We start from the raw sequence: 13,308 nt of genomic DNA on the forward strand, positions 1-13,308 counted from the left end.
GAAGTGTAGATGCTAATTCATATAAAATTTTGACTGCACCCCAAATAGGTGCTAGTTCAAACAGTAAGATCTAAATAGTCAGTGGTATATGATGTTCAATATTTCAGTCTTAATTTCAATTTCAACCTATAAATCGATTAAAAAATACTGTGGTTTTATATTGACAGAATTATTGCTTTTTGGCTTGACCCACAGCAATACACAATGTGTAGGAAAACACTGAAGGAATCCATCATAAATCTTAGCATTGTTCATCCTTTAGCTCAATTTTCAGCCAAAAATAGTTCAAGTCATATGTACCTTAAGTGTAATAACTTAAAGGAGTATAAATCTGAAAATCTAAAAAGTTTCTTTACCTCTTAATGGCATACTGGCTTTGATGGCATAAATAACAACTTCTATTCATTATAATTTACACAGTAAATAGCAATAAAAAGTTTTAAAGCACGAATCAGTTCTAGTCTCACTAGAAGGTCCAAGAAGCTAGAAAGGCACAGTAGGGGAGAAAGAGTGTTGGGGGAAATTACAGTCCGGTGGGGCGTCTCCGAGGCTGTCCTCTTAGCTTTCCCCACTGTAAATGGGCAACAGCCAAAATGCTCTCCTCCCCCGTGGTCAAGGAATGCCTGTTCTGTAGGTTCCATTATCCATTTGCAATGGTTGGGATCAGGAAGTCTCTAATATCTCTCAGGAACCATTTTTTGCTATTTAACATTAGGATGCATACAGACCACCTGGCTATTCTTACTTCTCCTAACTAAATCCACTCTCCCCAAGGGTGAATAAAAATAGAGTCAAATCACAGATATTCATAATATACAAGTCTTCATTGAAGAGAGCATTTGCATGTATAAAGTCTTTAGAATAGATTAATTGTCTCATACAGATATCACTGGAGTTCTAGAAAAAAATGATAACATCATGTGCCTCTAGGTTTATAAAATTCAGGCTTTAAAGAAAATGGTATGAGTTAACTGACAGTTCTCGCTTCTATGTTTGAAGAGACTAATATTTTGTGGGGGGTGTCCTCCTTGTTGTTGTTGTCAGCACAATGTTAAACATTTTGGATGTATTTCAAAGTCTCTTTTACTGTGAATAGACTGGAAGCCATTTTTATACAGGATATTTAGTCTATATTATAAACCTCTAAATGGATGACCACAAAAGGCCTCGTTCCCATGAATATAAGAATATCTTTGCTTGATGATGCATGCAGTGGAGCAATATTATGCTTATTAACTCTTAATTATTAAGCTATTCATGTTACGCAAACGCAGCTCCCATTTAAAATTCATGTTGAAGTAAAAAGTGAATAATCATCAATGTGTAAAGTATATTTCTTACAGATAGAGTGATTTTTTTCCCTTTACTATCAGCACTTAAACTGACCACATTTAATTCACTAAAACTTCTCTTAATGGATGTTTATAAGCTCAAAATGTTTTCAGTACACTTAACATATCTGGGGGGAAGTGTAATAAATGGCCCATGTAAATAACAACACACAAAGAAGTTTACCCCACTCACCTGTCTGTTACGTTCATCCATAATCCTCGTAATCTGAATCTTTTTTCTCCCCATAGTCCCCGTTTTTCTTCTCTCTCTCGTCCCTGAAATTATGTATTTTTTCCTTCCTTTTCTTTCTCTTTCCTGTTTCCTCCAAACAAATCTCCTTCTTCAGCACTTGCACTGCTCAGTTCCCAAATTCCTGCATTCGTTCCTGCTGAACAAAAAATAAAAATTAAGCACCACTTTAATAGCAAGCCAGTTTCACGAGAACTATCATATTCTAATTTTCTAAAAATAAAACTCTATGGAACTAAACAAATTAAATGAATGAAAATAAGCATTTGTTAAAAGTACACGGTATATCACATGCAGGAGCATATCAAGTAGGAATGGTTTGTTTTTATGATTAAAATAATCTTGTAAGTAATTTAACAAGTCATGTAAATGATGAAAACTATGCTTTAAAGCCCAACACTTGAAATGTATCTTTTGCAAAGAGTTTCTTACTATTTTTTTAACGCAACTAGGTGACTATTTTCACCCTTCTGTTATGAAAAATTACCTAAATCAGAGAGTTAATGAACCTTTATGTACCTGTGTATGCTAAGTAGGGCAGCTAATTCATTTCTGAAGGGAAAACAATCTCGTGTTTTGACAGCAGAGGTGATAACGTCCCTCGTTATGCAAATAGGATGGACTATTATGAAAGTGCTATTTGATATATGTAAATGTCAACTAATTTAAATCTAAATCCTTTAATCTTATTTTTAAAAAGTCACTGCTATGAGAACACTGTAAAAATAATGTGGGATATTTAATCTTACATAACAAGCAGCTATCAGCAGTGAAATATCCTTTTCCTTTTGAAAGCCCTTAAGCTATATCTTGAATACAAGAATCAAAAAAGATAATCATTCATAGAAAAGAAAGAAATGGTGCGAAAATTAGAGTATTATTCCATTTACGACTATATTTCTTATAAGCCATCAGGTTCCTTAAATTTAAATATTTTAAAAAGACATATCATATCTCTTTGGGGAGCAAGATACAAAATTATAGAAGCTTGCCATATACTGGATATCTTTAGGCCATGAATTAAAATGAAAGAAGTGATCATCAATAATGTAAGATAAACCCAGAGAATCCAGTGTATTAAAAGTACGTTATCTTTCTTTGTTTTAAATTATATCTGAAAATACTTGAGTGAAAGTGAATTGCTGTGAAATGTGGAAGTTAACAAAAAGGCATTCCACAGTGGCTTCTTCATTTGCAAGCAATAGCTTCAATTATTCTATCCCGTCTTATGTCAAAGAATGCAACTACTTCACACATAGCTCAGAATTTCCCTGTTTACTTTAGTTGGTGTCTGACAACTGACCTGATAAATTCCCACATGTATTATGTAATCCTAAGCCAATGTCCTGGCTGTTTAATAGATTATTTGGCTCCAATTCAAAGTTATTGGAACAGGAATTGGAACTGTTACACACTTGGTCTGATCACATCGGCTGTCTTTTGATTTCTTTAATTTAGTTTCTAAATTCTTTATCACCTTGAGTAAATTTTTTAAATTTAAGTTTTCTGTGATTATCTAATTGCAGAAGCCATTATGATATAATTAGTTCTGGTGGATTAAGTGCTGCTTAAATACTAAGACCATCCATTCTCTTTCGCCCAATGCCTTCTATTAAACTGTAGCTCACTTCTGCCTCTGAGAACATACGTATGTTGAGTAGTATCACGACCACACAGTGCTCATCAAAACTATTACTCCAGCGGTAATTTTAAACGTTGGAAGTCGTTCAGAGTTTTAGAGTTATATAAATAACACACATTTGACAAATAGACAGGAAAAAATTAGCTATATGTTAAGAAATCACATTAAAATATGAAAAATCCACAAAGCACAACTGCATATTCACTGTTGCCAAACACTGTCCATCTACCTATTTTTAGTGACGGTCTTAAATATCACTCAACTGGACAACTTTCCTGTGTTTCCTATAGTCTTACCTTAGAAGCAAGCAGCACGATAGAATGGTATTTCCCATGCATGTGCAAGAACCCAAAGAGACAAACAGGCGTCCTCGATCACAGAAAAGCCAACCCATGAATCCACAGCAAATGCATATGGGACAATTTCCTTTCTTTCACTGAGCTGAGGCCGTGGCACTATCGGCTTACAGGACTATGCCTGCCTAAGCGCTTATTCACTTTAAGGTGGAAGGTCAGGGTGAACAGATTAGAGTGTGGAAGAGGCGGGGAAGAAGAAAACTTCTGCGGATCCTGATTTCAAAATACAAATAACCAAACGAGTAGAGAAACATCCCTGGAGAAAAGTCTCCTCGGAAAGACAGAGTTCTTGATGAATCAAACTTAGAAGAGTTCCTCCATCTCACCACCCCACATTTCACAACTTTGAAACGAGGGACGCGTCTTAAAAAGAGCAGAGCAAGGATTTTCTTTTTTAATTCTTAAAACATTACGGGAAATATTTTGCCAGAAAGAATTGATACGTGTCAATATGTATATATATAAAATAATCGATTAAAAAATGACATTTTGAAATATGCAAGGTAATGTAGAGAGATGTAAGTTTAAATTTCAATAAAATTAAAATATTTTCTTATTTTCCATAAAAATGAATATTTCTTGAAGTGTGTTGCCTTTTGAACATTTCTGAAATGCAAAATTTGATATGATTAAGTACATATGCCGAGTAAGATATGGTGATGATGAGACTTTGCATGAAGTAAAATGTGCCTTGGAACATTCTGCTTAGAACATTAGATTATGGGTCACCAGGTTTCAAGGCTGTCAGTAAAAATTCAGAGTTAGGAAGGTCAACAACAGCTCAGTAGCTGTTTTCTTAGCATAACTATTTTTCTAACCTGATTTTTATGCAAAAATTACATTGTAAGGTTGGTTTCAAGTATTAATTTGTAGGAGGCCTAGAGAGGCTGAAAAAGAGATTATATAACTTCAGTAATCTGAAAAATTGTTTTGTATGTATATGAAGAAAAGAATATAATAGCTAAACTGCACATAGTAGAATTTGAGTTACACTGAGAACTTTCATTATGTACAAGCAACCATAAGCTTAAAATAATTCCAGCAGCCTTACCGCTACTTCTTTCCACATGAAAGAAGAATTCTTGCAAAATGACAGAGTTACAGAGAAACAATCAGTAATTAAAAAAAAGAAAAGAAAAACAAATACTCTACCATAGTTACACTCTATAGAGCTACAGTCTTCTGCATTTTTTTTCTTTTTGCCAACCTAAATAGAAGAAAAATAAAATCATGCTGCTTACTAAAAAGGGGAACTTCATTATGGGAGGCTTCTGTTCACTTTGAGTTTGGCATAAGCAGACAGATGAAAGCAAAGTGGTTTGAGACCCACGGACAGAAGAATTTCTTGTGGACAGACGCTAAAGATCCTTCTCCCACCCCGGCTCTCTCATTTACAAACAAGTTCCCCGAGTGACACACACCTCCCTCCCTTCCCCCTCTCCTCCCCTCGCTCCCTCCCTCCCACAAATCCCTCCCAGTAACACAGAAGAATCTTGACAGAATGGCAGGAAACACGCACAGACTGGTCAGGGAAGGATATGATGTCAGCAACCACGAACAATAAAAGGTGTAAAGGTGCTTCCTTCCCTAAACTGTTCCAGAAGTGTAAAATGGGAACCAAAACTCTTCACTTCCTTCTCTGAGCAGAACTGTCTGAGTGGGCTGGGCACCTCACCCCACACAGAGAGGCCTTTGAGAGGTTCAGATAAGGGACAAGGAGAAAAATCCAGACACGGGGACAACATTTCTAACTCCTATTTTTAAAACACCTGAGAAGAAAATCCATTTCAGCTCTAGGTTAGTATTTTATATGACTGCTTTAAGAAATAAAAATAAGAAAACGAACAAGTTCATTTTGGTGAAGTAGGAGATACACTGCAATTACCATTTACCAAAGCTCACCAAAATCATCTGACACAGCTAATGCAGCCATATAATCTTAATTTACTCCCTCGAGGCAAATGAAGAATTCTATACAGCAAAGAGCCAAATGGATACTTTTTTTTTTCTTTTTTTTCTTTTTTTTGGTAAAAAACAGAATCATGAAAACTGTTAAAAAAAATCAACGTTTGTTGGGAAAATACACGGATTACTTCTTTGCCCCCATAGTTAAAAAAAAAGATATACTGGGTGGTGGTGAGGCAGGGGGGGAAGAGATTCCTATGTTATTGAAACTTTCAAAGTTCTTAAAAAAATTCAGACTAAGAACCAAAGTAACTAACATAAACTTTCAGTATACAGTGAAACTATTTATTTTAGTCTCATCACTATTAGTTTCTTTCTAACATGGAAATGGCAGTCTACCATAAGATTTCTGTAGGAAGAAAACCACATATCAAGTGGATCTGAGTCATCTTCAGATTTCAATCATCTTCCCACAACACTTTGATTTAGAAATTAAACATAACCTTCAGTTTTGTGTTTTGATCTTAGAGTGAGACTGCCATGCCACATTGAAAGATGTGGGAAGAAATTAATTCTCTGCTGCTAAACTTATCTGTGCAAAGCATGTATTTTGCTACAATAAGCACCGTGCAGTCACTTAAATAAAAACAGCCTATGAATAATGACAAAACATTAAAATATGTGATGTCAGTTTGCAATAAAGAATTCTGGTTTTCTTTTACTCATATTAGCAAATAAACTTTTTCACTGACTCACATTTTCACTAACACTAGCATCTTCATAAAATGTTTTGTAAAAACTCCAGGCTGAAAAGCAAGCATGCTATATCACACAAGAAATTATACGGTTAAATAAATACAAGCTGGATACTTAGCAAGGGACAAAAATGATCATAAGCCCAGTTGCTGCAAGCCTGGTATTACTAATTCAAACAATTAAATGATTCATTATTATTTTAAGTGGAAAATTTTGCTCATTATGGTGCATCTAGATACATTTAACTTTCTACTTTATGATATGTTTGAAAGACACATGAGGCATGTAATTATATTTTGGTTAAAAGGAACAAGTAGATCTCTTAATTTTTTTCTCTTAAGAAGTATTCTGAACTTCAAAAGATATAATAATTATTAATCTTACTGTTATTCAACTACGTGATGTCTTATGAGTTAGGGAGTATTTCTTTGGTCCTGAAAGTCACTCCACTTCTCTCTAAGCTTACCGTGTATTATATAGAATGTTATACTACCCTAGCTATGAATGCAAGCTGACTTCGTCCTAAAGACACATAGCTAAGACATCCTCTTAAGGGTAATAAAATTACCCATTCTTCCCCACTGGATTTCATTATCATGAAAATAAACAAAGTTACTTTCTCAATTTATTCCAAGTTAATACGATGCATTTTGCGTCATCTTCAGAACAGTAACATAATGTCAACTGTCTTTCAGTTCCCCACACCTGCCATGCTCCTTCCTATCACAGGGCATATGCAATTCCTGCTGCCTGGAACGCTCCTCCTTTCCCTCTGTGCCTCCTTAACTTCTTCCCTTCCTTTCTGTCTCAGCACATTTCATCTCCCCAGGAAGCACTTCGCGCTCTCCTGATCACATCAAATTCCCCTATAAGGACTCATAGCACCATGTCCTCCTTTGTAGCACTTGTCACAACTGAAATTGCCTGTCTGCCGTCTTCCTCAACATCTGTGGGCCAAGTCTGTTTTATCTGACTTTTGCATTTTCAGTTTCTACCCTAGTGCCAGGCATATCGTAGGAGTTAATAACTATCAGTTGATTAACGAATTAATTCATTAAGATTTTTATCTCTCAGGTGAATATTTTCTTCAGTCACTATTTTTAATGACTATTAAGAACATTTTCATTTATACAGAAGCAGACTGATAACCTCACTTAATCTTTCATTATATTTATATAGCATCTCATATATGGAATAAGAATAATTTATACTGAGAAGTGGAAGTTGAGTGGATTTTGGAGTCAGAAAAGCTCAGGGTATGAACTCTTAACTTGGTACTTAGAAGCTGAGTGACTACAGACTAATGACTTAATCACTTGGAACCACTCTTCCCTTGCCTTACACAAAGTTGGGAACGTACTTCTTCATCTGCAGGATGGTTGTAATCATTAAATGTGGTACTATAGGTGAAGACAAGGTACACAGTTGAACTGGGAACATGGCTTACTACTTGTAAGGTTGCTTCAGTTTTGAGGCATAAACTGAAAGTCATACACAATAAGGTTATCAAGTGAATCACAGTCTTTACATATACCATGAAGACCTCACTTTGCAGAGATGATGATGGGCAACTTCTAAAGGTAATACCTCATTTACCCATTAACAATAATCATTATATGAAGAGAAATTTACAGTGTTATAAAAGTTAAGAAGTTCCTCATAAGTATCAGTCATGGAAGAGCTTCAGGCTGCAAAAGTAGAAATAACTAGGGAAATATATCAATTTTCCCAATGACCACGGCTGCTGAAAACTCTACATTAATGTTTCTAGTCCTACTTTAATATCTTTCCCCAAGGACAAAAGGAGATGAAATGTATGTCAGAAATATAATAAGGCTAAAAAGGAACTCGTTTTGAAAACCCCTGCAATTAATTTAGTAAGTGGGCCTAACCTGCCATTATCACTGATATAAATCATTTTATTTACACAATTCTAGAATTTAGGAGACACTTACCTTTAAACAACTGCATTGCATTATAAACAATTTAATAAACACAAGGGAAGCACAGCTTCCCAGTCATTATCACCCACGGTACATTTTGCCTTGGACAGTTTTTTCACATTGGAGCTTAAACGGCATTCTCCAACCCCCATTCTAAAATAAACTCCAAATAGTCTAAATATGTCAAAAGCCTTGTGCTATCCAACCACACCACAGTTTTTAGTCTTTCTACATCATATTGAGTAATTAAGTCAGGGTTCTAGCAAGTCTTTGTTTTCCTAATTTTTCACCACGTTTTCTTTCAAAAGCCCCTTCGTGATGTGGCAGGGCTCACCACAAGGTAAATCCGCACTGTCCTCATCACAAAGCAAGAGCTACTAAGCATCACAGAGTGTGTTCTGTTCCCCAGCTGTACCTTTTCCAAAAGCACATGCAGCTGGATTTTTTGTTGCTGTTATTGAACAAAGCAAGTTAAGCACTACACAACACCAATATCAAGTGAAACAAAACTGTCAGCCTTCAACGCAAGCTAGGCTTGAAACGGGAGATGTTGCTATTATAAATTTTCATCTTATGACAAAAATCTGAATTCCCAGGCATCTAATGATCCTGTCAGAAAAATCTTACATTCATTATTTTCTTAATCTTTAATATATCATATTTCATTATTAAAATGTAAATATTCTACACATTTTTTCCTCAAAAGCCTGAGTGTACTAGACACAGTCTTCAGCCTTACTAATACATTTGTGTGTGTGTCTGTGTGTGTTTGTACAGAGGGAATATTTTCCTACAAAACTGCAGCAAATGGAAAAAACATATTTTAGTCTTTCGTAATATGTGGGTAAAACAACAAGTACATTTTAAGATATCTGAGTAGTCCTGAGTATTATCACTAGTAAATAATCACAGTTATTATTAGGATTGTGATATGAATGGTTAAAAGGACATTCTAAGTAAAGGCTAAGTAATAAAATAATACTCTGTATTCAAACATTACGTTAAATGATTGACAATTATGTCCTTGAAAATAATTTGCCTCTGTTGTTATTTACCTTACCAATTTATGTAACATTTAAAGATGACCTTGAAATGAGAAGAAATACTATTGTCCTCCTGCCAATGTTTTTGTTCTACATTAAGAAGAATATGCTTGATAAATCATCTGCTATTTACATTCACTGAATGTCATTTATTTTTGTCTCTAGCTAAACTTTAGAAATTTAAAACGCTTATATAAAAACCTTCTATGTTAATCTATATAATATTCAAAATGCCATAGTCATACCTCAAATCAAAAAAAAGATATTTGATGTTACTATTATATGTGGCTCAACATGGAACCCAGTGATTCATCAATTTTTCGATTTCTCTTCATCTCCTTTACAGCATCCTAATCAACCTAATTAAGGCTTTGTTCATCTGAAACCTCTGATGACAATTTGTTTAACTCTATCCCACTGTGGTCTTCTTATAAGGAGAATTACATCTGATCTTCTGACAGCAATCATTAAATGATCCCAACTGGCCCCAATTAAGCCACATGGCTCACGGCTTCCATATAGTCAAGTGCCAAGTTCTCTGTTTCATTTACACATCATTCTTGGTTTATTTTCTTAAAGCCAATTAAGTATATGTGTCTCATCAAGTGGAACTAAATTTCCTTGTGTCCACTAGCTCAAGACAGGGCACCACCTGACTCCACAGTCACACTGAAGATCATGCAGGACCCCTGAAGCCTTTCTCCCTAGCAGTAGTGCTATTAATGAAAAAAAAAAACAAAAAAACTTTACTTACTCAGGATGAAATTCATGCACATGTACCTCCTCAAAATAATACACATGTTTAAACAGTTCTGGCTAACGTAAATCAATAACAACTTTTCATTTGGCTTATTTACAAGGATCTTTTCATAGAGTAGTACCTGCATTTAGTTGAGTTTAATATTGCTTTTTTTTTTTGAACATTTGAAATGATCTCTTTAAGACCCTCTAAAACAGCAGTACCAAAGTAAGACTTTTGAAGTTAACCTTTCTTACCCTTAATTTCTGCTCTAATTTTTTCACGTATACTCAATTGTAAGTTCTATAATGATGTTCCCAGGCCTTCCTATGTGCGCAGGTAGCCTCAGGATTTAGAGCTCATTGATTGTGTGCTACTCCAGGGAAATGGCTGATTAAAAACAGCCTCTTGAGGAGTAGCTCCTATTCACATCTGGCTCATCTTATTCTAAACTCTTAATACCTGTATGGAAATATGACCCCTAGCTTTGGCTTTGGAGAACCTCAGTTCACAGATCCTTTACCTTAGGTGGCAAGGCAGAAACACAGTGAAATTAATCTCAATATGACTGGTGTTTGAAACAGTTTCTGAAGACCTTAATCACTGCCCTGACTACTTTCCTGTGAATATAAACAAATGCACTGTATTTTTATACCTAGCCTAACAATAGCTATCACTGTTCATCTGCTGGTGTCTGATGCAGGCTACCTGTCACAGTTCTCAGAGTAGATGAATTAGAACATATCTGTTCATCCTAATCATACATTAAAAACTGACATTAGGACAGACGACTGGATGGATGTTATGCATCTTATAGGACATTAACCTTGATGGAACATGTAATTCTTTTTATCATTTGACCAACAGATGGAACTACAAAGAAAAAAGAAAACACAATGGAATCTTTAGCATACTGATGTTTGGCAACACCTGGAAAAAAAGAGTATGTGCATTTTCTTTATGATAGCTAAATACATACTTGATCAGCTCTCAGTAAATAACTGTTCTTTTCCTCATTCAAAGAGGAAAATTCAAAATATTTATTACAAAATGCTGATGATTTAGAAAACACCAACCCCACAAATGACTGACTTTTCTACAAAATGTCTAACAAATGTATTAAAATTTTAGTAAAGCACAACAGACGCTCGGGTATTGTATTATGAAATATTTCTCACTGTATTATAGTCATCTCCAATAAGATTTGATGTTAATTTTAGAGCATGCTTCTGCTAAAAAGGGCAAACCCTGCAACAGATTTAGTACAAAGAAGCTGAAAATATCCCGTGGAAAAAAAAATCTGTAGCGAAATCAGCCAGCCCAAATCCTGCCATTACTCAGCACTGCAGTGACGTGCGGATGTTTGTAGTGGTTTGAGGAGCCAGCAGGGGTGGAAACTCTATGTACTCGACTCCAACATGATTGCAATTGAACCTCATCAAAGTAAGAGCTCATAATTTGTCACAGAAAACAGCCAATTAACATATGTTAGAAAAAGGCTTCATAAAGATAATATATGATTAAAGACCCAGTGCAGCTGTTGAAAATCAAAACTATGCATTTAAAAAAGAAATCTCAGCCTGAGCTTCTGTATGGTTAAACTGATAATGGCTACTATGATTTTTTTTTTTTTTTTCGTAAGTAGAAAAATATAATTACAGTGCTTCTCGTAAGTTTGGGGTTATGGCGAAAGGGAGAACTGGGTACTGTGGCACTATTTACTATGCCTTACTTACTTCTATAAATAGTTGAAACCCTTGCCAAAACTCTGTAGTTACTTTGTTATAGTGCTATTTTAAAACACAGACCTTCATTGTGAGCTAAATGGCCTTCAGGATGCACTTTGTAGTTGGAGCATTCCTCTCAAAACTATATCCTCCCTTTATCTGTGTAAAACTCCAGGACAAGAGGACTCTACAGGACTGCCCCTCTGACTGTAAAACACGCTAGGGCTGTGTAACGCATGGCTTGAATACATCAGAAATTTTGTCAGGGCTGGTGGTCAGGAAGGGTGACAGTTTAATGTCAGAAATGTGATTAAGGTGCCTGTACGCAGCGCAGATTCTCTGACAGGACACAAGGCGGTCTATCTGCCCCAGCTTTGGAGCACATGAACTATACGTAGCTATATGTATTTGGTGTAGCCTCATCATAGATGGTAAATTAAACTCGAGCTTGGACCACGTGGGCAATCAAATCCTGGCCAAGGTGACGTCATCAGAGGCCAAGAGCCAAAATCATGATGTTTAATATTACAGATATCAATGAAAAAGTCTCATCAACAGTCACAGTGACATAAACACATCGAGCACGATTAAGAGGTGCCAGAGAGACCACTGTGAACCAAACAAAGGTCCTGGTCATCACGAACCCGAGGCTTTAAAGGGAGAATGAAGCAATAAACAAGAGAACTAATACAATGATTTTAGACAGAAAACTGCTACAGAGAAAATACCACAGCAGAACAGGCTAGGTAGGGGTGACTAAACAGGAAAGGGCTGACTGAGGTGGATAATGCTGTCAGGGAAGGGTTATTTGAAAAGATGACATCTGAGGAGAGATGTAAACCATGGATGGAGCAAGGCTGCATTTGGAGGGTGAAGACTCCAGCACTCCACCTGTCGCTGGTGATATAAATTTGGCCAATTCATAGTTTCCTAAACCTTAAGTTTCCTCAGCTATAGAATGGGAATAACAACACATATATTCTATAATGAGGTTGTGAGGCTCAAATAAAAAAATAGATCCACATTCATTTGTAAAAATTTAGTTGGATGCAATTCAATTTCTGAAATTCTCTGTGTAAACTTGTTTAATTTTATGGAAATTATAAATACTTTGAAACACAGAGAATATAGGATAATGCAAAAGGTTTCTAAATTTATATTAGTTGGAGCCAATGGTGTGTCCTCCCTTGAGATGTGGTTATTTCACTGAAGTAATGCCCACTGGTTGAAATAGGTCATGTGGATATAAGTTCATTTTGCAGTGCTAAATATGGATAGTACCATGAGCAATCTGACAAACACAACACAAAATTTCTGCAAATGTAAAATACAGAATTATATTTTTTAAATCATATTTTTAAAACTCTTTTAGAAATAAACAATCTTACAACATTACTAATGTAACAGTCATTGTTTTAGGTTGATTTATTTCCTCTCTCATAGGGCCCAACTCCCAAGCACAGCACAGTTTTGATTAAGATCTCAGTGATAATCAATGAGACAATGTTTCCCAGTGTCTCATTGTACGGGAAACATTCACACATCTTTGGAGTAAGCTATGTAGCCTCAAGCCAAACAGATTAATTTCCAATTTAGAAAGAACAGACAAATTGAAT

General features: G+C 35.5%; 1 protein-coding gene across 14 annotated transcripts in view; it reads right to left on the reverse strand.

Annotated features, from left to right (window-relative positions):
• The window catches only part of MEF2C (myocyte enhancer factor 2C), a 166,110-nt gene that overhangs the window by 91,276 nt on the left and 61,526 nt on the right, over window positions 1-13,308 (reverse strand). For 8 of the 14 annotated variants that reach the window (XM_059916754.1, XM_059916750.1, XM_059916739.1 and 5 more), the window contains one exon: window positions 1,525-1,720. In XM_059916754.1, the coding sequence (XP_059772737.1) occupies window positions 1,525-1,578 (54 nt within the window). In that variant the 5' untranslated portion in view covers window positions 1,579-1,720. Of the gene's footprint in view, window positions 1-1,524; window positions 1,721-3,519; window positions 3,543-4,820; window positions 4,948-13,308 lie in introns of those variants that run through there. The other 6 variants (XM_059916740.1, XM_059916744.1, XM_059916743.1 and 3 more) reach the window with 5 other exon arrangements.

This window comes from Balaenoptera ricei, chromosome 3 (genome assembly GCF_028023285.1).
Source record: "Balaenoptera ricei isolate mBalRic1 chromosome 3, mBalRic1.hap2, whole genome shotgun sequence".
Lineage (NCBI taxonomy): Eukaryota > Metazoa > Chordata > Mammalia > Artiodactyla > Balaenopteridae > Balaenoptera > Balaenoptera ricei.